Here is a 24,207-nt window from a genome sequence, read left to right on the forward strand (position 1 = left end):
AGGGAAACCTCTACAAAGTGGCCCAGTCATCCTGACAGGCGCCTTACGTCTGACCTTGGACCCCAGATCAATTTGGTGGACTCTGTTGTGAGTGACCGTGAAACATGAAAGGTACGTGTCTATCTCCCTCCCCCCACACCTAGGAAGCAAAGATGCCACGTCTCTCCTCCAGGCACCGCCCTGGACACCTGCAAAGGGAATCCTCAGCAGCCCCCCAGCCTTCTGCGCCTTGAGCCCGGGTGCCCTCCCCATTCAGCATGTAGCCCAGGCTCCTTGCCTGGCCCCACGGTGGAGGCAGCCGGCTGCTCTGAAGCCCACCCTCCTGGCCCAGAACCGGTGCGGGGAGTGGGGGCTGCGCCTCAAGGGATTCTGCTGCTTGCTCTGAGCCATGAACTCTTCTGCAGATGACTTTCCCCACAACCACCCTCCGTTGCTGTGCTGGTGACAGAGCGGCAACAGAGGGTACAGGCCCTCCCCCACTCACACTACCAGGCAGCACAAGATTGAGCCTCTCTGGACTTAGTTGCCCCCGTCACACAACAGAGATGCCACCTCCTAACTCCCTGGGCTCGGTGGGGGTGTGGACAGAGCAGCTCGGGGCTCCTGTTTCCTTCTCGGCCTCACACCCTATTCCCGGGATGCAGGCCTTCTCAGCTTGGCTGCCTCTCTCTCCAAATGCTGGTGGCATCTCCTCCCTCAGCACGGCTGCAGGAGGGAGGCTGACAGCAGTGGCCCCCAGCCCCGCACCCCTTCCCACACAGCAGAGGCGGCGGCCTGGGCCTGGCTCCTGTCAGCTCTCATTCACTGGGAACTGAAAATTCTGCGACTCTGTTTAGTGTTTGCACTCCGTGCCTCAGGCCTTCCAGGCAGGATCACTACTTACATCCGCGGAGCCCAACGGCCTCCACCATCTTCCCACGGGCTCTCTCTAATCCACGGCAGCACGGAACCTCCCCACCGCCCAGAAGGGACAGAGGGGCATCCGGGTACTGCACTGGGCCTGCCGCCCGTGGCGACCATTCAGGTCTCTTGGCTGAGCGCCCGCAGCCTCCACCCACACCTCTCTGAGGCCTTCACTGCCGGGGCTGCTGGGGAAACCTGCCTGCTCCCCATGCCCCGCCAAGCTCCTCTGGCCACAGAGTGCTGGGCCTCCTGGGCACTCTACCACCCCTTCAGGGGACTCCCTCCATTCACCACCAGGGCAATCCATCTAAGCTATGCTCCTCCTCCAAACCTCTGCCCTGTCTGGGCTCTGGAACCTTCTTTCAGTGGCTTCTCGTTAGCAGTGTCCTAAGCTCCTTACTTCATTTGCCTCACAAAACTGCTGGCGATTCGGTCATCACGACCCCCCCGTGCCCGCTCACGCGTCAGCTCCCCGCCGCTGAGCCCACACCGCCTTGTCCTGCACAGGCCACTCCCTGCCACTTCTCCCGCAGCTGCCCGGCCACCGCCCCACCCTTCCCCGAGCAGAGGCTTCGTCCGCTCCCCCCCGCTTGCCCGGCCCTCGGTTCTGCCCCCGTCCTGAGGAGGGCGCAGGGGGCTGTGGTAAGGTGAGGTGCTCATCGCGGGAGAGCGAGGGGATGAGCAGGTCTTACTGGCCTGCCACCTCCCCACCCATCAAGCGGCGACGAAGGCTCACCGTGGCCAGAGAGGCGGCCAGGCGAGGCATGTGCATTCGACATGGAGAAAGACGTGCCCGTTTACCTTTAGAACGTCTTGCTTGCACTTTTCTACTTTGTCTTGCAACTTCTTAAGCTGCTCGGGGTTGAGGGACGGGTCTGCTTTGCTGTTGGTTTCTCGTGATGTGGCCAACTTCTCCTCTTTGCACGCCGCGTGGTAAGCCTTCTTTGCTGCTTCTACCTACAGCAAGAAAGAGCTCCTGAGTGCCATGTGTCTGCAAGTTCAAAATCCCGACCAGGGGTTTCAGACTCTGCTGGCCCCCCCGAGGAGGCGGGGAGCAGGCACAAAGTTGCACGTGCCGTGTGGTTACAACGGAGTTACAGGGAGGAGCTCGTCCAACAGACACGGCTGGAGTGCCTGCTTTGGTCCGGGCACTGTTAGAGGCACTAGGGGTGCAGCGCCGAAGACGCTGGCTTTCGGGGAGCTCTCTGTCTGGCCAGGGAGGCAGCTACAAAGCTAGCTGAAGAGCAGAGTGAACAAGAGGGTGAGGAGCGCCAAGGAGGAGAGGAAGCAGGGAGGAGAGGTGGGGTGCCGTGCGGAGACGGGGTGGGTCAAGTGCATCTGGAGGGGCTGGAGAGAGCCAGCCAAGACCACACGGAGCAAGAATCTGCAGGAGGTGCGGCTCTCTGGAACGGCGCATGTGAAGAACGTTCCGTAATTCCAGAGCTACCAGGAGGGATAGAGCTGGGAGGCAGAATTATAGGCCACCGGCTCCACGGCTATCTCACGCAGGGAGAACACACACGCGCGCGCGTGCACACACAGTGGCCGTATCTGTATTTCACACATGCTTCCTTCCTTGAGCCAAAGTCACGGAGCTCATTCTAGAGAGGAAAGATGAGTTTTGTACCCATAATCTCATGAGGGGCTGAGGGCAGTCGTTACAAATGAGGCCACGGACAAGAAGCAAAAGAAAAGAGACATGGCAAATGCCAAGACACAGAGAAAAGAAGGAAAGCCTGTCGTTACAACCCACAGACGGAGGTCTGTTGCGGGTGATTCTGAGGAGGAGGAATCTGAGGGGGAGGAAGATGGGGCGGCTCCTGAGAAAAGCCAGCGAGTGGAGGCATGAGGAAGCAGCAAGTCGGCCCTGAGGGCCGACAGGGTGGGGGGTGGGGAGGGGTGCACCTGTGGGCCGGGGTGCGGGTAGGAGAGCCTCCAGCTAACCAAGGCTGGATGAGACTCAGTGGCTTTGGTTGCTACTTTTAGAAAAACCTGTAATGGTGTTATTTGCAAATTTCAAAGAAAAATATATATAAAAGAAAGACAAATTTTAAATTAACACCTTCTACTAGCCCAAAGGCACTTTCGTGTGTTGAGCTCGGGTTAATACTAGCCACGATGGGCTACTGGCCCGAGGGGCGGCCTCATCTCTACCGCTGTTAGCATCCCGAGTGCCAAAAGCACTCAGAGGGTCTAGCCACGAAGCACGGGGTCAGGCTGGGCAGGGAGCAGCCCGCAGGGGGAGGCACCTCTTTCAGCTTCTTGGCCCAGGGCTTCTGCGCCTTCCGAAAGCCGTCCTCGGCTTCTTTGGTCTCCTTGAAGCCTCCCATCATCTGCTTGTGAAAGGCCTCCTTCTGCCAGTTCTTGATCTTCTCGAAGTCCTCGTTCATCAAAGAGGCCTTCACCTCCAAGTGCAGCTCGCTCACCTTCTCCGCCTCGGACATGACCGCTGTCCAGGCTTTCTCCAGCGTCCCATACTGAGGCCCTGGCACGAGAGAGAAGCTAGTGGTTACTGGGCACCAGGGCTCCCAGACAGGCCCTGATGGGGATCCTGTCCGTTAACCTCTCTCAGCGGGGAGGACGGGATTCTGGGCCAGCAGCCTGGCTGCGGGGGCCAGGAGGTTTCCTTTTGGTTCTCTCAGGTAGTTCGCTCGCAGTGGCTGTTCCTTTTTCAGTCTGGGATGAAGAAAGAATAAGGAACTGAAGCTGGATCCACTCAGCCATTCTTTTGTTACGACAATTAGGGAATTACCCGTATTTCCTTTTTGAAAAGTCACTAAGCTTTTTAAAAACTTCAGTTTCTGCATCTTGGAAGTTTGATTTTGCTCAAGGCTGGCTGGAGAAGGAGGGGCCTCTGAAGTGAGCTGAGCTCTCCCCGCTCAGGTGCTCTGGCAGCGCACCGCCCCTGCCCCGCGGAGGACTCCTCGGCTCCTCTCCCATTCACCCCCCGGGGAAACAGAGCGCGGCTCGGAGCAGAGTGTAAGAGCCGCCTGTCAGAGGGGACTGTCTCCTCCGCAGAACGGAAGCTCTGTCTTGGGGAGAGGAAGGAGAGCTGGAGGCAGGAACCTGCTCTGGCCAGGTGGAAATCTCTAGACAGTGGTCACCACAAACACCGGGCTCAGGAACGAAGCTCCTGATCTGGCCTGTCGTTCTGTTGAGGCGTGGGGTGGCAGGGCAGAGAGAGAGGGAGGAAGAGGCCGTGAGAGCATCTGAGGATGAAAACGGGAAGACCCAGGTCCTGTCCTCCAGGCTCCCCCAGGGGACAGTCACTGTTCGAGCTGGGGAATGACACAGAGAGGCACTGGATGGGGAGATAACGGTGGAACGTGAGCCCTTCTGAACTTTGAATCCCCTGTGTCTATAAAATGAGCAGCTCCCTCTCCTGCCTTGGTCTGCAACACAGTGGCAGGATCCACAAGGTAAGGGGGCACGGGTGCTCTGTGAACCTCAAGTTCTGAATAAACACAAGGGACCGAGCTGACAGCTGGGTCCTAACAGGTGGAAATCAAACAACAACAGTACGGCTTACTGAGGGAGCTGGCCCTCCCCTGGCTACTCCTCACCCGTGGGTGGCCACCTCGCTCCCTGACACCTACCCTGAACCAAGGCACCATGGCAGGCCCCACGGATGACTTGTTTCAGCAACAGGGGACAGATGAGCAGCCGATCCAGACCGAGCTACAGCTGCTTGGGGCCCTGCCCCTCTACAACCGTTCAGCCAGACGGTTCCCCATCTTCCGAGGTCAGCCATCACGGTGGAAGGGCCTGGCCCACAGCACACCCTGAGAAAGTCCCACTATCCGGCTTCTGTCTCAGAAAACCCCATAATCCATCAAGCCCACGGTCTACTGCTGGGAAGTGCGTTCTGAGCACAATCCAGACCCACAGCAGCACTCTGTTGCTAAGCTCCAGAATCTTCTGAGTGTTTTGCTAAGGAGGGAGTGGGGGCGAAGCCTGTACCACACAACACCTCTTGTTATCCCTGTCACGACTGAGAATGAGAAAACCTGCTGGGTGTCACCATCTAGCCTTACCTGATGGGCTACACAGTCCGGCTTACAGATAACTCTCCGTGTTGGAACCCACAGTGTGGAACAGTAAGGCCTCTGATGTGATAGCCGCTTTACTCAAATCTGGGCCCTGAAGGAGCTGTTCTGAGTTAGACCGGGAAGGGAAGCATGTCCCATGGATGACAAGGGCTGCGATGGGAGACCCTGGAGCTGTCTGCAGAGGGGCCCCATGCCACAGAGAAAGAGAAACAAAGCCTGCACAGCCTGTGCTGCTGGATGACGGCACCCTGCCGCTCCCCCATGTGAATCACAGCCCCCTAGAGCTATAGATGCACCCCTGCCCTGATCCTGTGAGGTCTGCCCAGAGTTCCTGGGCGGAGATATCCCGGGTGGCGGCCTCCATACCTTTCTCCACAAGCTGCCTCCAGCGCCGCGCCCACTCTGTGAGCTGCTGTGCGTACGCCTTCTCAATGCGCGCCCGCTCATGCAGGCAGTTCATGAGGTCGCTGCACAGACGGTGGCCATCGTCGATCCGCTTCACGGTCCGCTTGTAGTTCCCGACCTAGGAGACAGAACCACACCGTGAGGCCGGGGGCCCCTCCTGGGAGTGAGGCAGCCTGACCCTCACGGCTATACAAACAGCCTCCATGCTAGCTGGGCTCCGGGGAGTTCATCCCCTCTCCCACCCGAAAGGCGTCCTGTTAGATGACAAGCTCCCCAGTTTTATTACAAGCAGCAACACTAAAACTTGGAGCTTCTTAATAACCATATGGCCAGTGTCCACGCTCTGACCCGTGGGTCAGAGAAGGAGACAGACAAGCCCAGGAAGGGCTGTGATAGAGGAAAGTGAGGGGCCGAGGGTGCCCAGAAGGCATCTTGTGAAAACTGAGGCGCAGGGACAGCTCCCCAGAATAAGCGAGGTCTCACTAGAGATTTAAGAGAAAAAAAGAATTCAGTAATTCAGATTAAAACGATTATTTATTTGCCAGAGAGCGAGCGAGCACATGCACGCACAAGCAGGGGGAACAGCAGGCAGAGGGAGACGCAGGCTCCCTGTAAAGGAGCCCAAAGCGGGACCCAGGACCCTGGGATCATGACCTGAGCTAAAGGCAGAGGCTTTAACCCACTGAGCCGCCAGGCGCCCCTGCCTTCCGCATTAATGGCATCCCGCGCTAGATTACTATCACTTCCCCGTTAGAGCAATAAATGCTATTTCCCACTAAGGAGCACCCAGTGTGTGCCAGGCACCACAGCCAGTGTCTTACACCTCCAAATAGTGCCCTGCCTTAATGAGTAGGACTGACTGTCCCCATCTTAAGAGGAGAACAGCAAGGCCTGGAGAACGACATGGTTCCCCGGATGCTGCAGCAGCAGGGGCTGGGCTGCCGCTGAGGGCAGTGGTTCGCATGGCTCCAGGGAGGACAGTGTGTTTACCTGCTCTGCCAAGGGTCATGGTGAGTTTTGACTACTTTCTCTCACGTGTGAAAAGAGAAACTAGCTCATCTATCAAATACATAAAGAATAATTAACAAAACATTAGTGGCTACTTTGGGGTGAGAATCAAAAGTGTTCAATATGTTCCATTCTTTCTGCAGTCGGTGCGGCAGGAGAGCCCGCCTGCGCTGGAGCACTGGAGGAAAAGTGGCAGGAAAAAGGTCTGTTCTATTTCAACCGTTTCTTCCCCTGTCTACAAAAATCTTCAACAACCCTGATTAGTTTTACTGTTTCTAAAGCTCTCCGCCCGGGTGATCACTCTCCTACTTCATCTCTGTTTGGACTCAGTCGGAAAGCTCCTGGAGAAGAGGGAGGACTAGTTCCCACTTCTCCAGAGAAGGGGAGGTCTACTCTCCCCGGGGCAGGCTGCAGAGACCAGCGGCACAGCCCACTAACTCCAACTTTTGAACACTGCAAACTACCTGTTTCTCCCATCCTGAGCTGAGTTAGCCACATGAAGGGGGTGGTGGGGAAGACTTCGCAGAGGGACAGAACACAGGGGCCCCACAAGGAGACAGGCAGTGGGGGAGAAGGGGCTCTGGCCCCTTCAGGAAGGGCTGTCCCTAAGGCCAGAGAGAACCCTGCTCCCCTGGGAACAGCGAGGACCCCTGGAAGCAAAGTGGCCCCGAGCGGTGGTCTCCAGCAGGCAGGCCGAATAGCCCTGCAAGCCCACGTCAGTTGTCGTCCTGGCCAGGGCGTGGCCAGGCTGCTGCTCCTCACCAACACACAGACCCCTCCACTCTATCCTTCGGCAGCCCCTTTCTTGGCAACGCAAAAGCAAGCACTTTTTTCCCCATTTTTATTTATTTGTTTTTGAGAGAGACAGCACGAGTCGGGCGGGGAGGAGGGGGGACAGAGGGAGAGGGAGAGAGGCTCTCAAGCAGACACCCCACTGAGCATGGACACTGACAACATGGGGCTCGATCTCACCACACTGAGATCATGACCTGGGCTGAAATCAAAGTCGGTGGCTTAACCAACTGAGCCACCCAGGGGCCCCCAAAAGCAAACATTTCACAACCAGCTGGAAGTGACACTTCCCTTAAAATAGGGCCTTGCTGTTACTTTGAAATTTACAGCAGGATGAAAACAAGGAACCAACAAAACAAAACCCTGCTGCTGCGCTGGCAGCAAGAAGGGCTAAGCTCATCACAGCTTGACTGAGACGTAACAGTCGACAGGACGCCACGAGCCGGAGCGGACTTTCAGCTCACTGTCACCAACAATCTCCTCACTGGTAATCACGATCACAATAGGCTGGCTCTCCAGAAACCTGCCCACTTCTCTGCTTTTCAAAACCCTTGTAAAAAGATTTAGGGAAAAGAAAAAGGTTAACTCCTAAAAAGACACCTGTCCCTACGATCTTCAGCGCGTACCTTAGTTGCTGTTCATGTTTAAAGGACAAACCCTTAAAATCTGAGAAGCAACAAGGAATACAGGCAGGATGTTTCCAGAAGCATGAGTTTAGGTTTAAATGCTGCCACTGTGACCACTGAGGCCAAGGAGAGAAGGGAGTGCTCAAGACACTCCAGGATCTTCCGCCCCACTGGGCTTTGCTGGGTGAAAAGGCTCCATGCGGGCGCAGGCCGGCCATCCCTTTAGTGCACACACACGGACACACACCACTGTCTCACCTCCACAGACTGCCCAGTGACAGAGCAGTGAGGCCTTCCCGCTGCCCTGGACAAGGCACCGGCAGTCGTCTTAACAGCAGAATGACTGACAGCTGTTTCTCTAAGCTGAAATATAATCTACATATGTCACATTCACCCTTCACAGGGCTCCGCTAGGTGAGTATGGATGAACTTGTGCTGTGGGTAACCATCACCATGTCCAGGGGCAGACACTTTCATCTGCCACCACGTTCCCCGCACCCCCTGCAGTCAGTCTCTGCCCCACACAGCCCCGCAAATGCTGATGATCTGTGTCCCTCGTAGGGGCCAGCGGCAGGCCGCCCCCAAACAGGCCACTTTGGCATGAAGACTATTTTGAGTTAAAAAACAATCATACCCTCAGATTCTGATTCTTTACCTCCCCCGCAGCTGCCTACAAAGAATCTAGATAGAGGACTTGCTCCGGGAAGAGAGCTGCCACCATAGAGAACTACATTATACTCTGAACCAGGCTTGGGGGGCAGGGCGGAACCCAGCAAGGCCTATCCGATCAACATCCTCCGTGTCCCATTGTTTCTGAGGGGCCCAGCAAACATTCACGTTTCCTAAACATTTACTCTTTTTTATCTTCCTGTGAATCACATTCTTTCCCTTTGAAGTCCCAGACCCCTACCCACTTCTCCCAAGTTCAGGATGACGTATGTACCTCATTTTGCCTGTCTTTGGAATACGCCATATCTGTGCAGATTCCACACATATGTGAATTAAGTTATATTTTCTCCCATTAATCTGTCTCATGTCAATTTGATTCTTAGTCCAGCTGGAAGGAGCTCTTCTGGCCCAGCACTGCTGACCAGGCTGTCCAGGGTACGTGGATCGCACACGATGTGGTTTGGCTTTTGAGACCGATCCGGTTATGGTCTGTGTCCACAGTTTACTCCTTTTCATTGCTAAGAGGTATCCTACTGAAAGCATATACCATCATTCCTTTGCCTTGTCACCTGCTGGAGGACACTGGGGTTGTTCCCAGCTTGGGGCAATTATGGAAAAAAAAAAAAAAGCCGTAAACATTCACAGACAGGTCTTTGCACAGACGTAGGTCCTCATTTGTTTTGGGTAAATACTCAGGAGTGGAAGTGTTGTACAGTAAGTCTATGTCTAACTTTATAAGAAATCGACAAACTCGTACCCCAAGCGTCTGGAGATTCTGCACATTCTGCACTCCTCACGGCAGTGTACGAGGGTCCCAACGGGTGCGCGCTCTCACTAGCACTCGGTGCCGTCAGGCTGGTTTGTTCAGTATTTTGCCACGTTAGTATGCAGCAATTATCTCCCTGAGATTTTAATTTGCACTTCCCTAATGTCCAGCCATGTTGAGCGTCTTTTCTTGTTCCTGTCTGTCACCCATCTGTCTTCTGCGGTGGTGTGTTCTCTCTCTTTTCTTTAAAATACATTTTATAAATTGAGGTATGATGATGACTGGTTTTTTAAAATGCAAGGGGAGTTCATTTTCAAATACAGGACAAACGGATCGCATGTTAAAGTAAGGACCTATATGTTTAGCTATTTCTGTCTTATCGGTTTTATAATTTAAGTTTCTCTCTTGTTTTTTTAAAACACTAGTTTGTTCTGAGGTGGCCAAATGGCAAAGAACTTGATGTAGAATTTAAAAAATACATGAGATTTCTTCCAAACCTTATTATCAATTGATTTATTCACAAAATGTCCATTTTATTTTATTTTTTTTTAAGATTTTATTTATTTATTTGACAGAGAGAGATCACAAGTAGGCAGAGAGGCAGGCAGAGAGAGAGGAGGAAGAAGGCTCCCTGCTGAGCAGAGAGCCCGATGTGGGGCTCGAACCCAGGACCTGGGATCATGACCTGAGCCGAAGGCAGCGGCTTAACCCACTGAGCCACCCAGGCGCCCCCAAAATGTCCATTTTAAAAGCCAGGTGTGAAGCTAGCTATGTTCCCAACTTCCTTGAAATTCAGGCTCACTCCCTCTGATACCAAGATACTAAAGACCTCAACACACAGACGTCTGGGTGCAGGGCTGGGACACCCTCTTCTCCCTCGGGGACTGCTCAGCCAGAGGGAGGAGGAGGAGCTGGGGAAGGTGTACTGGAGGCAACAATCAAACTTCATTTTCAAGGACAAGTAGGAAGCTGGCCAGGTTGAAGGTGAGGAGAGATAAAGGTCTCCAGCAAGAGAACAGTGTTGGTGAAAAGATGTACCAGCACCGGGACTCAGGTGTGCAATCAGGAGACATGGAGCAGGGATCATGGGATGCGAGGGAATGACTAGCAACTTAGACGGGGTGGGGGGGGGGTGTCAGGTGCAGCTGGAGGTGGGAGCGTGTCAGATGGTGAGACATCTCAAGGTCATCCTGAAGGGTGCCATGTTCGGGGACTGGTGGGTTTCAGGAGGGTGAAGCTTCTGGAGGAAGGAGGGAGAATGGCCTCCTCAGCCTGGGGCCATGGCAGTGGGGGAGAAAGAGTGGGAAAGCTGGAAAAGGGACCGTTCTGTCCTCCAGGTGGCAGGTAGGAGCCGGACAGAGGTAGCAGGATCCCAGTCAGTGCCCAGGGGCTGTAGACTTCGCAGGACTACCAAGGTACCTTCGCAGGCACCTCAGTGACTGTAGTCTTCGCAGACTGGGCTTGGGAAAAAGCAGAACCACCATGCTTCTAGAGTTCTCCAGAAGCCACTCTCCTGCCCCCACTTCTCCGAGGGGATGGGGGGGTTGGGGGCACACTCCTCCCAACCCCCAAGCTCTGCTGTCCTCCCAGGAATCCGAATCATTCTATCTTCTCTCCAAGGACACAATTCCCCACCCAGGGGCCTATGGCCCCCTAGCAGCCTGCCCTCCTCCAGGCTCCTACCTCTCCCTTTAAGTCTGGCCCCAGTCATTCCTCTGGTTTTCCTCCACCCCAGGCACTGAGAATCCAGTGTGGGACACGACTCGGATTTCCAGTCAGCGAGGAGGAGTCTGGGGCTAGAGTTGCAGCAAACCTTGTGCAGAAACATCTGCATAATCAGGAACCAGAAGAAAGACCGTGGCTTCTGTCTAAAACCCAGCAGGAGTATAATTACAGCCGCCCCCGCCCCAGGGACTTCTCAAACAGGTCGTACCAGTTCCTCCTTTATCCTCTGCGTGTAAACACTCTGGAACCCCTTTCACAAGGACACCGGAGAATGCCTGCCTCTCTGACTTTGGGGGCTACTTAGCTTGGCCGACTCCCTTCTGTGGAACACAGTGGCCAGAGGCAACAGGAAGGCTGGAGGCTCTGGAAGCTACTGAGTAGCTGGGACCTCTGGGGATCCCAGGTAGGTGACTCGGAAAGTGAACCTGCAGCGCCTCTTGAGTCTCCCACCCATCAGCCCCCCAGTATATTCTTCTTTTTTTTTTAAGATTTTATTTATTTTGAGAGAGAGAGAGAGAGAGAGAGAGCATACACAAGCGAGGGAGAGGGGCAGAGAGAGAAGGAGAAGCAGGCCCCCCCTAAAGCTGGAAGCACGAAGCAGGGCTCGATCCCAGGACCCCGGGATCATGACCTGAGCTGAAGACGCTCAACCCACTGAGCCACCTAGGTGCCCCAAGTCGGTCCTTTGTACTCTCCTCTCTGGTTGCTGAGCATCAGACCCATCATACAGACAGATTACCTGATTATAGCCGAAGTCCCAGAGCGAAACCAGTGGCCCACGTGAGAATGGAACCAGGCAGAGCTGCCCCAGAGCTCACAGTCCCCTCCCTGTGGCTTCTTCCTGCCTGCCCATGGCTCATTTCAACACCACCAACCATCCCAACAGACGCTGCCCCCCACCCCCCGGGACCCCAGTGAAGTTCTGGCTGTCTCCCTGCCGACTGGCAGCACAACAGAGTGTGGGAGCAGCGGTCTGTGCCTGGAACAGCCTGTCCTCCCTAGCCAGCCCCCGCGTCCACACCCCCAGATGGCCTCCCTTCGTGCTGTGTGGACCAGAGCCTGCGGGGAACAGGACATCGAGCCCAAATACCATCCAACTCTTTGCCCTAAGAAGGTGTGGGCCTTCGGGGCACCTGGGTGGCTTAGTCGGTTAAGCGTCTTCCTTCAGCTCAGGTCATGATCCCAGGGTCTTGGATCGAGCCCCACATCGGGCTCTCTGCTCAGTGGGGAGCCTGCTTCTCCTTCTCCCTCTGCTCTTCTACCTGCTTATGCTCGCTCTCGTTCTCTCTCTCTCAATAAATAAATAATATATTTTTAAAAAGGTGGTGTGGACCTTCGCCTTCCTCAGCCACCACTCTTTCTCCACTGCCTTCCACTGGCTCTGCCACACGGCGGGCGCTCAATAAAAATTTAAGGGAGGACAAGAAAGTGACCAGAAGAAAACGTAGGTGACTATCTGTGTGACTTAGGGCCAGGCAGGATCCTTAAAATGTCTAGTCAAAGCTCTACACTTACATACAGATGTGCTGTGTGTATAAATGAATTTTATCACATCAAATATTTCTGTTTCTGTTCAGAAATCAACACCATGGACAAAACGAACAGACTGCAAACACTACTTCCCAACCTGTTCTGTGTAAACGGACATGAGGCTAAACTGGGATGCCCCAGGAGGTCCCATAGAGCCACATGAGAAAGTCGGGCCCTGAGGGAAGCTGGGCAAAGGGTATGATTAGGGCAACTTCAGAGAGAAGCAAAGTCTGAGGGGCTCACAGCAGTAGGGGGCTGGCTCCCCCTTGTGCGACTTGGGGGGATGCCCACGATCACAAGGCTCTTCACTTCACTCCGGCAGCCTGGCAAACCCGGGGGTGGGAAACGCCAAGTGTGGGGCAGAGGGGGCACACAGGACGCTCGCTGTACACACTGGTGGAAAACAGCCTGGAGCGGGCCTGGGAAAAAGCAGGCGGTAGTTAAGTCACTAAGCACACATGCCCTCTGAGTCACTAAGCACACATGCCCTCTGAGGACCCAGCAATCTTGTCCCTGAGTCAGAGCCCCACAGAAATGTTCTCTTGGGCCGCGGGCATGCAGGAGTCTCCTCCCTGGGGAATGTGTAGGTGAACGTGGGGGGGCAGGGGCATACCGACGTGGAGGCAAGCAGCACGAACCGCAGGACTAGGTGTAGACACCGCAACCTGCACAGATCTCACCAGGAGCGGAGAAACAAAGAGAACGACAGGGACCATGACGGCCTCGATGGGAATTAAGAACAGTTGCACACAAAGCAAGGCTACAGAGTTTACAGGAGCCGGGGCTAACACAAGTCCTATCACTAGGAAAGGGACTAGTGTCAAAGGCAGGGAGAGAGATGGTGAAGGGCATGGGTGGCTGAGTTCCGTCCTACCTGCCCCAGTTCCAGTTCTCTACTAAGGCTTGGCTTGTCTTCCCCATGGAGGCTTCCCTGATGCCTGCTGTCCCCGCTGGACCACCAAGAGGGAGCGCCTGTATCACCCACACTGGCAGACAGTCGGGACCAATTCCCCACCACAGGCTCCTGCTTGCCGGTCCACCGGGGGGCCACGAGGGCCCTTCCACACACTGTTCCCATGGCCCGCAGCCACAGCGTGTCCCACATGGGTCACTGTCGTGCATGGTAGCCCCCGCCCCAGCTGGACTGCAAACCTCCAGCCACAGGCACCACGTGCTGGTCTTCATCAGCAGGAGCATCATAATAGAGCATGCTTACACTCTGCAAGGCAGTGTGCTAACAGCTCTTCGTGGGCCACCTCATTTAATCCTGTGATAATCCCCAGCAGTGGCTACTATTAGTGTTGCCATTTTACAGAAAATGAAACAGGTTTAAAAGGTGCAAAGTCACCCATGATCACGCAGCCAGAAAAAGGCAGAGCCCACCTTCCAGAACCTTCCTCAGGCCAAGAACAGACAGGATAAAGCCAAGACTTCATGGGTCGTCAGGTGATGTGTGTGCTTCCAACCAGCCCCTTGGGCCCCAGGGAAGGCCACAGGTGAAGCTCAAGACTGAAAAGTAATGTATAGGCCCGGCTCCTGATTCCACTGTGTGCCACTGAGGTTCATGTCAGGAACCCCAAACCTGTAAACTCCTAAGACCACTTGCCAAAGATGATCTTGATTTCACTCTCAGAAGGCTCATGCCCTTTAACCTGTGACCCTGAAGGCTGAAGCAGCGCAACAGCACCTTCTATGTTCTGGAGAGGCAAGTTCAAGGGTGAGGCAGCTGTGCTGTGCTGACCAGACAGAAGGAAAAGCCCTTGGTGTTGTCCCTCCCTCCTGGCAAGTCCACAGAGTCAGAGTCCAATGTTTTATAAAGCTGATAAAGTACACTGAGAGGCTCCAGGATATTCTCAACCAGCTCTTCTGAAAGACAAGGATGAAAGATGACACTTCTGGGATACCTTAATGGCAGTCCTGCAGATGGCAACCAGATTGGCTGAATGAGTTTCTGTTATCTGTTTTGAGTCCCTCAGCGCCCCCCCCTCCCCGTAAGGTCACCTCTTAGCAGGGAGAGGCAAAGCTCTGGCCCTGCCCCCACATAAATGACCTTGTACTCTTGTCTCTCCCGCCACCATTCCGTTCCTTCGGCCGTAAGCTGGAGGCAGAACTGATTTCACAAGGACTAAACACATTGGGCTGGGGTGGTTTCCTCCCAGCCAGGCATGCTCTTAGCCCAGCTCAGGCACCACTTAACCAGACCTGGCCATTTCTCCATCGTGTCCACCGGGAGACAAATGAAGAGAGGGGACAGGATTAGATGATCTCCTAGGGCCCTTTGTAATTCCAGGATTTCTACCTGAAGAGTCTGTCACTGCTACCAGCAGGCTGTCTGCCCTCTGAAGCCCTCATAACTCAATTTTTGAGAGCCTGGCCCTGCCCCCGCCACGCACCAGTGTGTAAGAACACCTAACCATGTGCCAAGGACTGTGTGAGGGACGAGGGGTAATGGTGAACAAACCATGTGGTCCCCACCTTCCTGGGTCTTATGGTCAGATAAACAACCCAATTACAATGGCAACAAGTTCTGGAAGGAGCCCTCTGGCTGGTCAGGACTGCTGGAAGCAAATGATGTTTGTGGTGGTAGTAGAAGGGGACTCTGAGGGGCAAGGCTGCTTTCTGGAGGCTTGCGGCAGGACACCAAGGCCCACGGAGCATGAGCTAGACGAGATCCCACCCCCTTGGGAAGCTTCCCCTCAGCTCAACCCTCCCGTTACTCTTGTACGGACATCTGCGGTTGCACGCCTAAATGTGCTAACAGTGGGGTGAGGGCAAGGGCCGTGCCTTCATTCTCTTCCATCCTCCACGCCAGGCACGCAGAGGGCACCCCATGGTGTCGTCTCAGTGTCAGAACAGGGCTGGGAGCCGGATTCCCGATCCGGGTACACTGCGTGGGGTGGACCAGGAGACTGCTCCGTGCTCAGCTGGAGGCATGAGCAACCAAGTGACTCATGAGCCTTTATTTACCAAGTTCTTAATCCAGCGGATCAATCCAGCTCTCCTCACAAAAGCCAGAAAGCATCAACTCCGGGGGGAACCATCAGAGAGCAGCTAACGCTTCTGCCAAGCTGGTAAGAGCTGTGTGGGCACAAACCAGCCGCTGCTTCATTTACGCTGACAAGGCTTGCTGTCAAATCCGGGATCCGAGTTAGTTTATCCCCAAGTCTACCCATGTCCCAGGAAGGCCGGGAAGGCTCCTGGCGCGGGCCTTTCAGTGTCACCACTTCCCCACCCATGTTCCTCGAGAGGCACAGGACAGATGCCACATCCTGCACACACCGGCAGGGCATCCCCCAGGGGCCAGCAGGGCCTCCTATCTCAGCCTATCCCGACCCCTACTCTGAGCTTTCCTTCCCAAATGGGGTCACCAGGGATTTTAGGGTTGTGAAATGTGCTGTGTGCTTGAAAGCACAGGGGAATAAGGAGGATCTGTGGAAAACCAAGTCCAGGCCTTGCTTTCAGACTGTGCTCTGGCAGTCCTCGTTTCTATAGGATTCCACTTCACTTACTTCTCCCCTTTGCCTTCCAGCTCACCCGCCCTCTGGGCTCCCAACTTGCCCTGCCCTGGAACAGAGGGTCTAGGAGCTCTGCACCTTGGCGCTCCCCCGAACCACTACATGGACCAGCCCCGACCTCACTGGGCTCGCCATCCTCAAAGGGCAGTAATACTCTCTTCCTGGCCGGGCTCTCAGAGGGTTACAGACCCAGTTCCTGGCTGGCCTGCTGGTGTTCACTGGTTTGTGCTCCGGCTGACTCTGCCCAGCCCCAGTCCTGCCACTGTTCCGGAGGCCTCACTCCAGTCCCAGCTCCAGCATTCAGCTCTCACTCCCCATGCTGATGGGCCCGCCATCCGGTCTTGGAACTACTCATCACGTAGGAGGGTGAAGAAAAGGAGGCTCCTCACCCCACAAAGGCACCTGGTGCTACGTGACAGTTTTAAAGCACAAATCCTAGACTTCAACAACTTGCAACATTAATGGCATCATCGATCTTCAAATGTTCAAATGAAAAAGGAAGACACAGAAACCCAGAAATCCCCGTTTGCAGATCTAGCTCCAAAGGCAGAACACATAGAGTGGAGAGGACGGAGGTGCTGAGACACAGTTATCTTAGAAGTGGACTCCTCTCTGAGCGTGCTTGGCGGGGTTCACTGAGCTCTGCGCCCTCAGTACATACTGCTCAGATGGCAGCAGAGGCCCAGTGACACCCCCTCCCTGTCACCCCTAAGACTCCACCCTGGGGCTCACGGTCTCCGGGGCACAACGCTCGTCCTTCAGCCAAGTGCCCAGGGAACAGCCGGAGGGCACGGCTGCTGAGCAACCAGGTCACACCCTCTCTGATTCTCCTTCACCCTCCAGGCGGCGCTGCACGTGTGGCACCCTATGGCCGTAAAAGCTGCCGCTGACAGGCTGGGGAGATAGTCTCCCTGGGTTTCTAAGTAAGGGCTTGCTCAAGACTGGCAGCTCTTGGCAGAAACTCCAACAGGGAAAGGAGGCAGGGACAGGTGTCCGCCATCAGGCAAAGCCCTGGGACACACAGCCAAATTACCTGGTGGGGAGACTGCCAGACTGGAAAAGTGGGACAAGCACTTCCTCTAGGTAATGGCCCCTTCCTTCCATGACCATCCATCCCCTCCCCAAACTGCTTTCACAGTGCCCCACGTCCCCAAGTCCCCCGCATCTGAATCCCTGGGCTCTACCTTCAGTGATTCCTGTTAGCAGCCCCCTCCCAAACACGCACACACACCACACACATGGGACCAGGAGCTCCCTCACCCCATCTCCATACCTGGGTCCCTCGGCGCCAGCCCAAACATGGAGCTAAGCCAGCACAGTCTAATTAAGCACTCAAGAGCCCACCAGTTCTAAAACTGTGTAATTCTACTTGTTTACTAAGTAGAAAAGGAAAATGTTTTATCTTACATGGCTTAAACAAGTTACTTTGACATCACTGAAATCAAATGAGAAAATAATTTATCTTCAGAGGAAAAGCTTGACAGCAAAACAATTCTCTCAAGGAACGGCTCTTTTTCTGGCATTTAGACAGGGGAGGAACAAGCTGGCCCCAAGATGAGAGGCTGCCGGACTCACCCAGCTCTGTCTGTTCCCAGGCAGGCAACGTGAGTGTGCGGGGCCGAGAAGCAGACTCAGTGAGGAGGCCGCACGCCCCTCAGGTTCAGGAATAGGGGACCCTGGCCCCGTGCAGGTGGTCAATTCTGGCAACCATCCCGGGGAGGGAAATCTGCAGGGCAATGTCATCGCCTAGGAAACGGGGAAGGCTATCTCACCTCTCTGAGCCCTCGCTGTCATACACTAGCCAACGGTGTCCCCGGGTCTGACCCCAGAGACAGGGCGTGACTTCACACCGAAGCGGAAGCATTAATGTGTGGCAGTCAGAGGAAAAGAACATTTCTCTCCTCTGAGGAGCTCCTGGGAGGAGAGCTCAGGAGAGCTCCTGCGAGCTGAAGCAAGAGGGCCCGAATCCCAGTTCCACCACCTACTGCTAATGCGAAGCTGGGCACCAGCAAACCACCCGAGCCTCAGTTTCCCTCCCCGTGAAATGGAGATCACCATCTCAGAAGGCAGCTGTCGGGCTCTAGAGCACCATATAAGCCAGAGCGGGGTTCTGGCACGGAGCGATACATGCTGGCCATTGTCACCGTGTTATAAGTACACAGACCATGAGCATATAGTTATGTGCACACAGTCTCATGACTTATCAGAGCACACCCATGCGTGGGACAGAGGGGTCGTGGGGGGACAGAAATCATGTCCTTGCCCTCAGGTTGTTCAGAGCCCAGAGCGAGAAGCAAACACACTGGATGGGCAGGCGGGAAGCCCGCCTAAGCCTGCTGGAAGGGGTCAGGAAGGCTGCCTGGAGGAGGAGCTGGGAAAGGAATGGAGATCAGGTTGGAGGAAAGACAACCAGGAAGGGAGGCAGCTCTCTGCGGACAGGCACCTAGAAGAGCCACCCAGGGCAGCGCTCCTCGGGAAGGACCAGGTGGCCCAGCAGCCGCCAACACATGCTTATGCCTTCGTTATGCTACAGAGTGTGGTTTTACTCCGCAGCTGATGGAGAAAACTGGAGCTTCCCAGCCAGGGCAAGCAGTCACACAGGCCTGCTTCTCTGGATGAGCTGCCCGGGGCCTGGGTAGAGAACAGACTGAACACGGCACAGAGGAGGCCAGTGCCCCAATCCCCGGTTGTGACACAGCAAATGCTGGTTTGCCTGAAAGAATGAATTAGTGGTTCCTTGAGAAACGTCAGGGAAATCGAGGCATGCCGCCAGCCTGCTGGGAGCTCTGCCCAAGCACAGTGGGGATTACAACCAAGCTGATACACCCACGAACCCGCCGTCACATAGGGGTAGGGGCGGGGGGACTCTGTCTGTCTAAGCGGGGGGTGGCCGGAGAACAAATGGAGGCAAGGCAATTTCTTGCCTCGCGCCTGATGCGTCCCCTCGTCCTTGCTGCCCTGTAACTGCCTGACGCGGCAAATGTTGGCTCTGGGGCCTCAAGACTACATACTCGTCTCGGGACCCCAGGACTCAGCTGTGGGTCTGGACCATGGCAGGTGCCAAATCAGGCTCCATGGAACCCACCTACACAGGGCAGCAGCATCTTCTAAATATGTCACCTAGGCAACTGTCCCAGAGGGATGGGAGCAGTGCAGGCCAATCCATGTGGGGATGTGCCCGTGTGACACTGTCTCTACAGTCGGAGAGGAAGCTGCAGGAGAGCCTTCTCTGAAGGAGATGGTAAATACCGGAGTCACAGGCAGCTCCTACGGGCTAACATTCTTAGAACATTTCCAGCAAGATATTTATGTCCTCTTCATCCCCAAATACTCTTCTCCTCAAAGGCTCTTTGTGCCCACAGAGGACGCAGTACAGGTCAGCCTGGCCTGGCTTCTCCGGGGAGATCTGAGCGCTAACCGCACAGACAGCTGACAGCTGAGCAGAACCCCTGCTTCCGGGACGAGGCAGACTCAGGACCCAGTTCCTGAAATGAGCAGTTTGTCCTCCCAGCCTGGTGGCCAGTGAGCCCTTGGAGACTCAGGCAGCGGCAGGCCTGCTGGTGACAAACCTGCCATTGTGTGTCCAGGGCCCACTGAAGGTGGAGGAGGCCAGGCTCTCCTAGGAAGGCCTGGTGACACTTGAAAAGGCCCACAACCTGCAGCCTGGGCTCTCTCTCTCCCCACCAGCCCCAGGGCCTATGAGAAGACCCAGACGCAGGGCCTAGAAACCGAGGACAAAGTAGGAGGGCCCTTAGGCTCCTGGGGTGAGCCAGAAGATTCGCCAGCAGTAACTGAACTGCCCTACCCCACACCGGGAAGCCTGCGAGGAGAACATGCCAGGCTCCAGCTTGCTGAAGAAGCCACCCACGTGGGGAACAGCTTCCCCTTGGCCCCATCCTACCCAATCCCATATGACTTCTGGCCTCCAAAACAGCCCTCTGCAAGGGCGTGCTCATTCTGGCTTCCAGACTTGCTCCAACTCGGAATGTCATCCCGCCTCAAAGTCCAGCCCTAACTACCCCACACTCCTTCTCTGGTGATGTCGGGCAGCACGTCCTTCTCCTCTGAACATCATGACACTCAGACGCAGACTGTGGCTCGGCCCCACTGAGTACCCCCACCCCGCCATGGAGGCCATCATCCTCCCTCCTCCAGGAGGCTTCACTGTGGGACTCAAGAGCCCGCTCCCCCCCACTTTTTAAAAATAAATATTTTATTTATTTATTTGACAGACAGAGATCACAAGGAGGCAGAGAGGCAGGCAGAGAGAGAGGGGAGGAAGCAGGCTCCCCGCTGAGCAGAGAGCCCGATGCGGGGCCTGATCCCAGGACCCTGAGATCATGACCTGAGCTGAAGGCAGAGGCTTAACCCACTGAGCCACCCAGTTCCCCCGCTCCCCTTTTCTAAATGGCTCACTGTAAGTGTTGGGTAATACAGAAATCCCCTCCGAATATCTACAAATACTTCCACTAGGTATTAGTCCCTGTGGGTGCTCTCTCCTCCCAGGACTTGCTCACTCATTCATCTAGCAAACACATGAGTGCTTAGTGAGTACCAATCCTGCTTATCTTCCAACGCATTCTCCTGCCCCGCCCCCAGTGGGAGCCCACTTCCTGCTGTGCCCCCCAGCAAATCTTACAGCACTCCACACAACGATCCATCTAGTGTCGGTCTCCTCCCATGTAAGCTTCCCTCGAGATGTCATAGCCGAAAGCTGCTGGTGCACAGGGTCATGTCCGGCCTTCTGCCAGCATGCAGAAGATGATTCTGGAATGACCCACTCCAGTGAGTACCTTTCAGTGGAAAGGAGTAAAACTAAGCCCAACAACTTTTCCACCTTGAGACCACAAGGCTTTCTGTAGATCTGTTACTGGTCTGAGGGTCACCTCAGTGAGAAGACACCTCCTGGGGGAAAGAGGGACCCTGCTGGCAGCCTGGAGAGATATGGGGCTGGCGGCACGCAGCCGCGTTGCTACAGCTGAATGGGATGGGCTCACCCTGAGGAACAGCTCCTCGGTTCAGTGGACAGCCAGCGGGGAGGGGAGGACGACGGCACGGCTGATCTCTCCAAGCTGAAGGGTCATTTCAGAGAGAGCGTCCCAAGAGGAGCAGGGCCTGACTAGAAAATAAACCATCGCCTTAGCATTCCTCAGCCAAAGGAGATGTTCTTGTCCACTGACATTATCGCCACTAAGAATTTAACAGGGAGCCTGAGAGCTTAAATCAGTGACAGGACTTGTTAAAGCTGCTTGATTTAATATATGCCGGCAACTTCTGCTCTTTTTTAAGCAGCAGCTAAAGACTTCTGTAGCAGCCCTGCCGTTAGCTGCCGAACTTCTCCAGAGCGGTTGCTGCCCTCAACTGGGTAATTCAAACGATGCTCCCAAGTGCACCCTGTAGGGGCAGATGACCCCCGGCTCCCGCATCGGAGGGACAGAGCTCCCAGCCCGCACCTGCCCTGACGCCCTACACCACTTTACCCATGTGCCTTCCTTGTGAAACCCTCACGACACCAGGATATAGTACCATTTTTACCCCTACTTTTCAGATTAGGAATTGAGGCAAAGAAAAGTAAGTAACTTGCCCAAAGTGCTCCCTCCGCCCCCAAGGCAGGGACCCAAGCCCAGGCCATCCGGCTCCAAAGGACGCATCTGAAACTGTCCGGCTGCCTCCCTGGCCTACAGCTCACAAGCTCCGCTGGGTGCGCCCGTCTCCGCACCGCCATCTAGCTCAAGGCGGGTACTGATTAGTACCGAGGGTAACATCACCGCAGATACAAAGTTCCCCCACAGCTCTAGAGGATACTATCTAGTTTGGGCTCGGTGTTGAAGCTAGCAAGACCTGCTATTCCAAAGACCAGCCTCCCAGGAACCGCCAGGAAAGCTCTGCACAGCCCTTGCCGGCTCCCCAGGTGCTTCTGCAATGCCAGCACGGCCACAGGCTCCCTGGGGACAAGCAAGCAAGATGGGTCCTGTCCGTGAACCTGGACCTGCACAGAGCTGAGAGGCAGTCCTGAGTTTCAGCACTGACCCAGAGGCACCTCCAAACTGTATCTTGCAACAGCTCCAGGCATCTCACCACCACCACCCCTGCCCCGGTGCCACGAGAATGCGCCTAACAATGCCAGGGAGTTGCTGCTGCAGGTGGCTGGGACTCAACTGTGATTCTACTGTCACTTTTGTTGCCTTCTGTGAAATGTTTCCCGGGGCAGATGTACCTCTCTGGCTACTGAAATTTGAGCTCTGGCCTGGATACCCACCAGGAAAGCTGCTACCAGCGGAGCTGTCCCATTTCCCACTGGTGCCTTAAAGGACCTGGCACATAGTAGCTGCTCATGAAACACATACTTTTAATAAAATGAACTATTCAGCTAACAGTTGATAATGACCTGCTGCCCAATTTTAAGAAAAGTGTTAACAGAATTTTTAAAAAATTTATGAGAGAGAGAGAGAGAGAAAATCTCTCCTGCGCTGAGCACAGAGACCGATACAGGGCTCCATCTCACGACACCAAGATCATGACCTGAGCCAAAATCAAGAGTCGGATGCCTAACCAACTGAGCCACACAGGCACCCCATAAAGTGTTAATAGGATTTTGAGTTCCTTGCCCATCTTTTTAAAAACTGGGCACCTGTGATCACTCTCTCTTAGACAGCAATATCGCATGGTATTTGGTCTCAGATAAAATTATACACCTAATCAATTAAAAAAGTCTATAAAACTAGCTTGTGCCAGTCCCCAGAAACCCCTGGCGATCCTCCCCATCTCATGCACCGCTTGAGCGTCTGGGTTCAGGGAAGCACCTACGTGGGTGCTGATACGTATACTCTTGTTTTATCCTGCAGTTTCCCTCGAAGGCCAGTATCATCTCCCTTTAGAGATGAAAGCCTGAGGCTCAGATCAGTCAAGCAACTTGCCTAACGTCACACAGCTAGCAATGGAACAGCTGGGATCAGAACCCAGATCTTTCCAACTACAAAGCCAGTGCTCCTTCCACTAAGCCCCCAGCTGCCTGGCAAGTTCCAGAGGTTTTGCCACAAGAAAATGGACTTTCCTTTAAGCAGCAAGGAGGAAAAAGTGGGCTCAGGGAAAGTGACTTCTAGGACAACACCCACCCCCAATATCAAACCAGGAAAGGAGTTCCTCAAGGGTGTAGACTCATAGGAAGATGCTCTGATAGGCTCAAGGGCAGTGGGTCGGCCCTCTGGCCACCTGCCCGCACTGTCCAGCATGAGGTCCCATCACCACCATCCACTTTTCCACACACAAGTTGGCAGTAACACTGCCTCTCCGGCCAAGCCCAGTAATGAGTGTACGCAGCACCAAGTCACATCACGGCTAAGCATGAGAAGGAAGATCCGAGAACAGACAGACCAATAAGACCCTGACAAGAACTTTTAGCCTCTCTCTCTCTCTCTTTTTAAGATTTTATTTATTTGACAGAGGGCTTGAGCCAGAGAGCACAAGAAGATGGAATGGCAGAGGGAGAGGGGGAAACAGACTCCCCACTGAGAAGGGAGCCCAGTGCAGGGCTTGATCCCAGGATCCTGGGATCATGACCTCAGCTGAAGGCAGACGCTTAACCATCTGAGCCACCCAGGCACCCCAACCTCTAGTCTCTTTATCACTCTGTCCTTGCCCGCATGAGTTCACCGCCCATGCTGATAGTTTAGCCATACCTGCCGCCATCTGGATCTGACCACAGAGACCTGGCCTGCTTGGGGTCTGCTGATCTCTGCCTCCCTTTCCCCCCGCAATTCTGGCCAAGAGAAGCCAGGTCTGTCATGAGGAAGCAAGCGCGGGCATTACCTCCCAGAAGCTATCGCTGGATACTTCTACTCCAGCGGAATCATCGTAAGCGACAGACATCTCTCCAGGCGGTGAGGGAGCAGCAGCAAATGCTTACGGCAGAGGTCAACTTCAGATGCTCAAAATCCTAGACAAACCTATAAAAGAAAAGCACATTGTTGTGGTTTTCGTAATAAGCGAGCCATCTCCATCCTACAACTTGCATTCCCATCTTTGGTACAGCACGGTCGCAAAAGTTCCCTTGAGGTGAGAGAAAAATCAATAATAACGTCTATATACACATATGTTACATGCGTGTGTATGTGTGTTTCACATTAACAACTGCACCTTCTCAACATCTTACTGAAGAGCTCAAAGAGCTTTCTGGAGAACAGTTCATGTTTTAGACCAAAAGACTGATAACCTTATTC

The 24,207-nt window shown here is 54.7% G+C and overlaps 1 protein-coding gene across 5 annotated transcripts in view; it reads right to left on the reverse strand.

Moving 5' to 3' along the window:
• Positions 1-24,207, reverse strand: part of PACSIN2 (protein kinase C and casein kinase substrate in neurons 2) — a 132,212-nt gene that overhangs the window by 16,037 nt on the left and 91,968 nt on the right. For all 5 annotated transcript variants that reach the window (XM_047739858.1, XM_047739854.1, XM_047739856.1 and 2 more), the window contains exons 2-5: positions 23,798-23,934; positions 5,319-5,475; positions 3,153-3,388; positions 1,705-1,860 (exon numbers count right to left, since the gene is read on the reverse strand). In XM_047739858.1, the coding sequence (XP_047595814.1) occupies positions 1,705-1,860; positions 3,153-3,388; positions 5,319-5,475; positions 23,798-23,857 (609 nt within the window). In that variant the 5' untranslated portion in view covers positions 23,858-23,934. The remainder of the gene's footprint in view (positions 1-1,704; positions 1,861-3,152; positions 3,389-5,318; positions 5,476-23,797; positions 23,935-24,207) is intronic.

Source organism: Lutra lutra, chromosome 8 (genome assembly GCF_902655055.1).
Source record: "Lutra lutra chromosome 8, mLutLut1.2, whole genome shotgun sequence".
In the NCBI taxonomy this organism is placed as follows: Eukaryota; Metazoa; Chordata; class Mammalia; order Carnivora; family Mustelidae; genus Lutra; species Lutra lutra.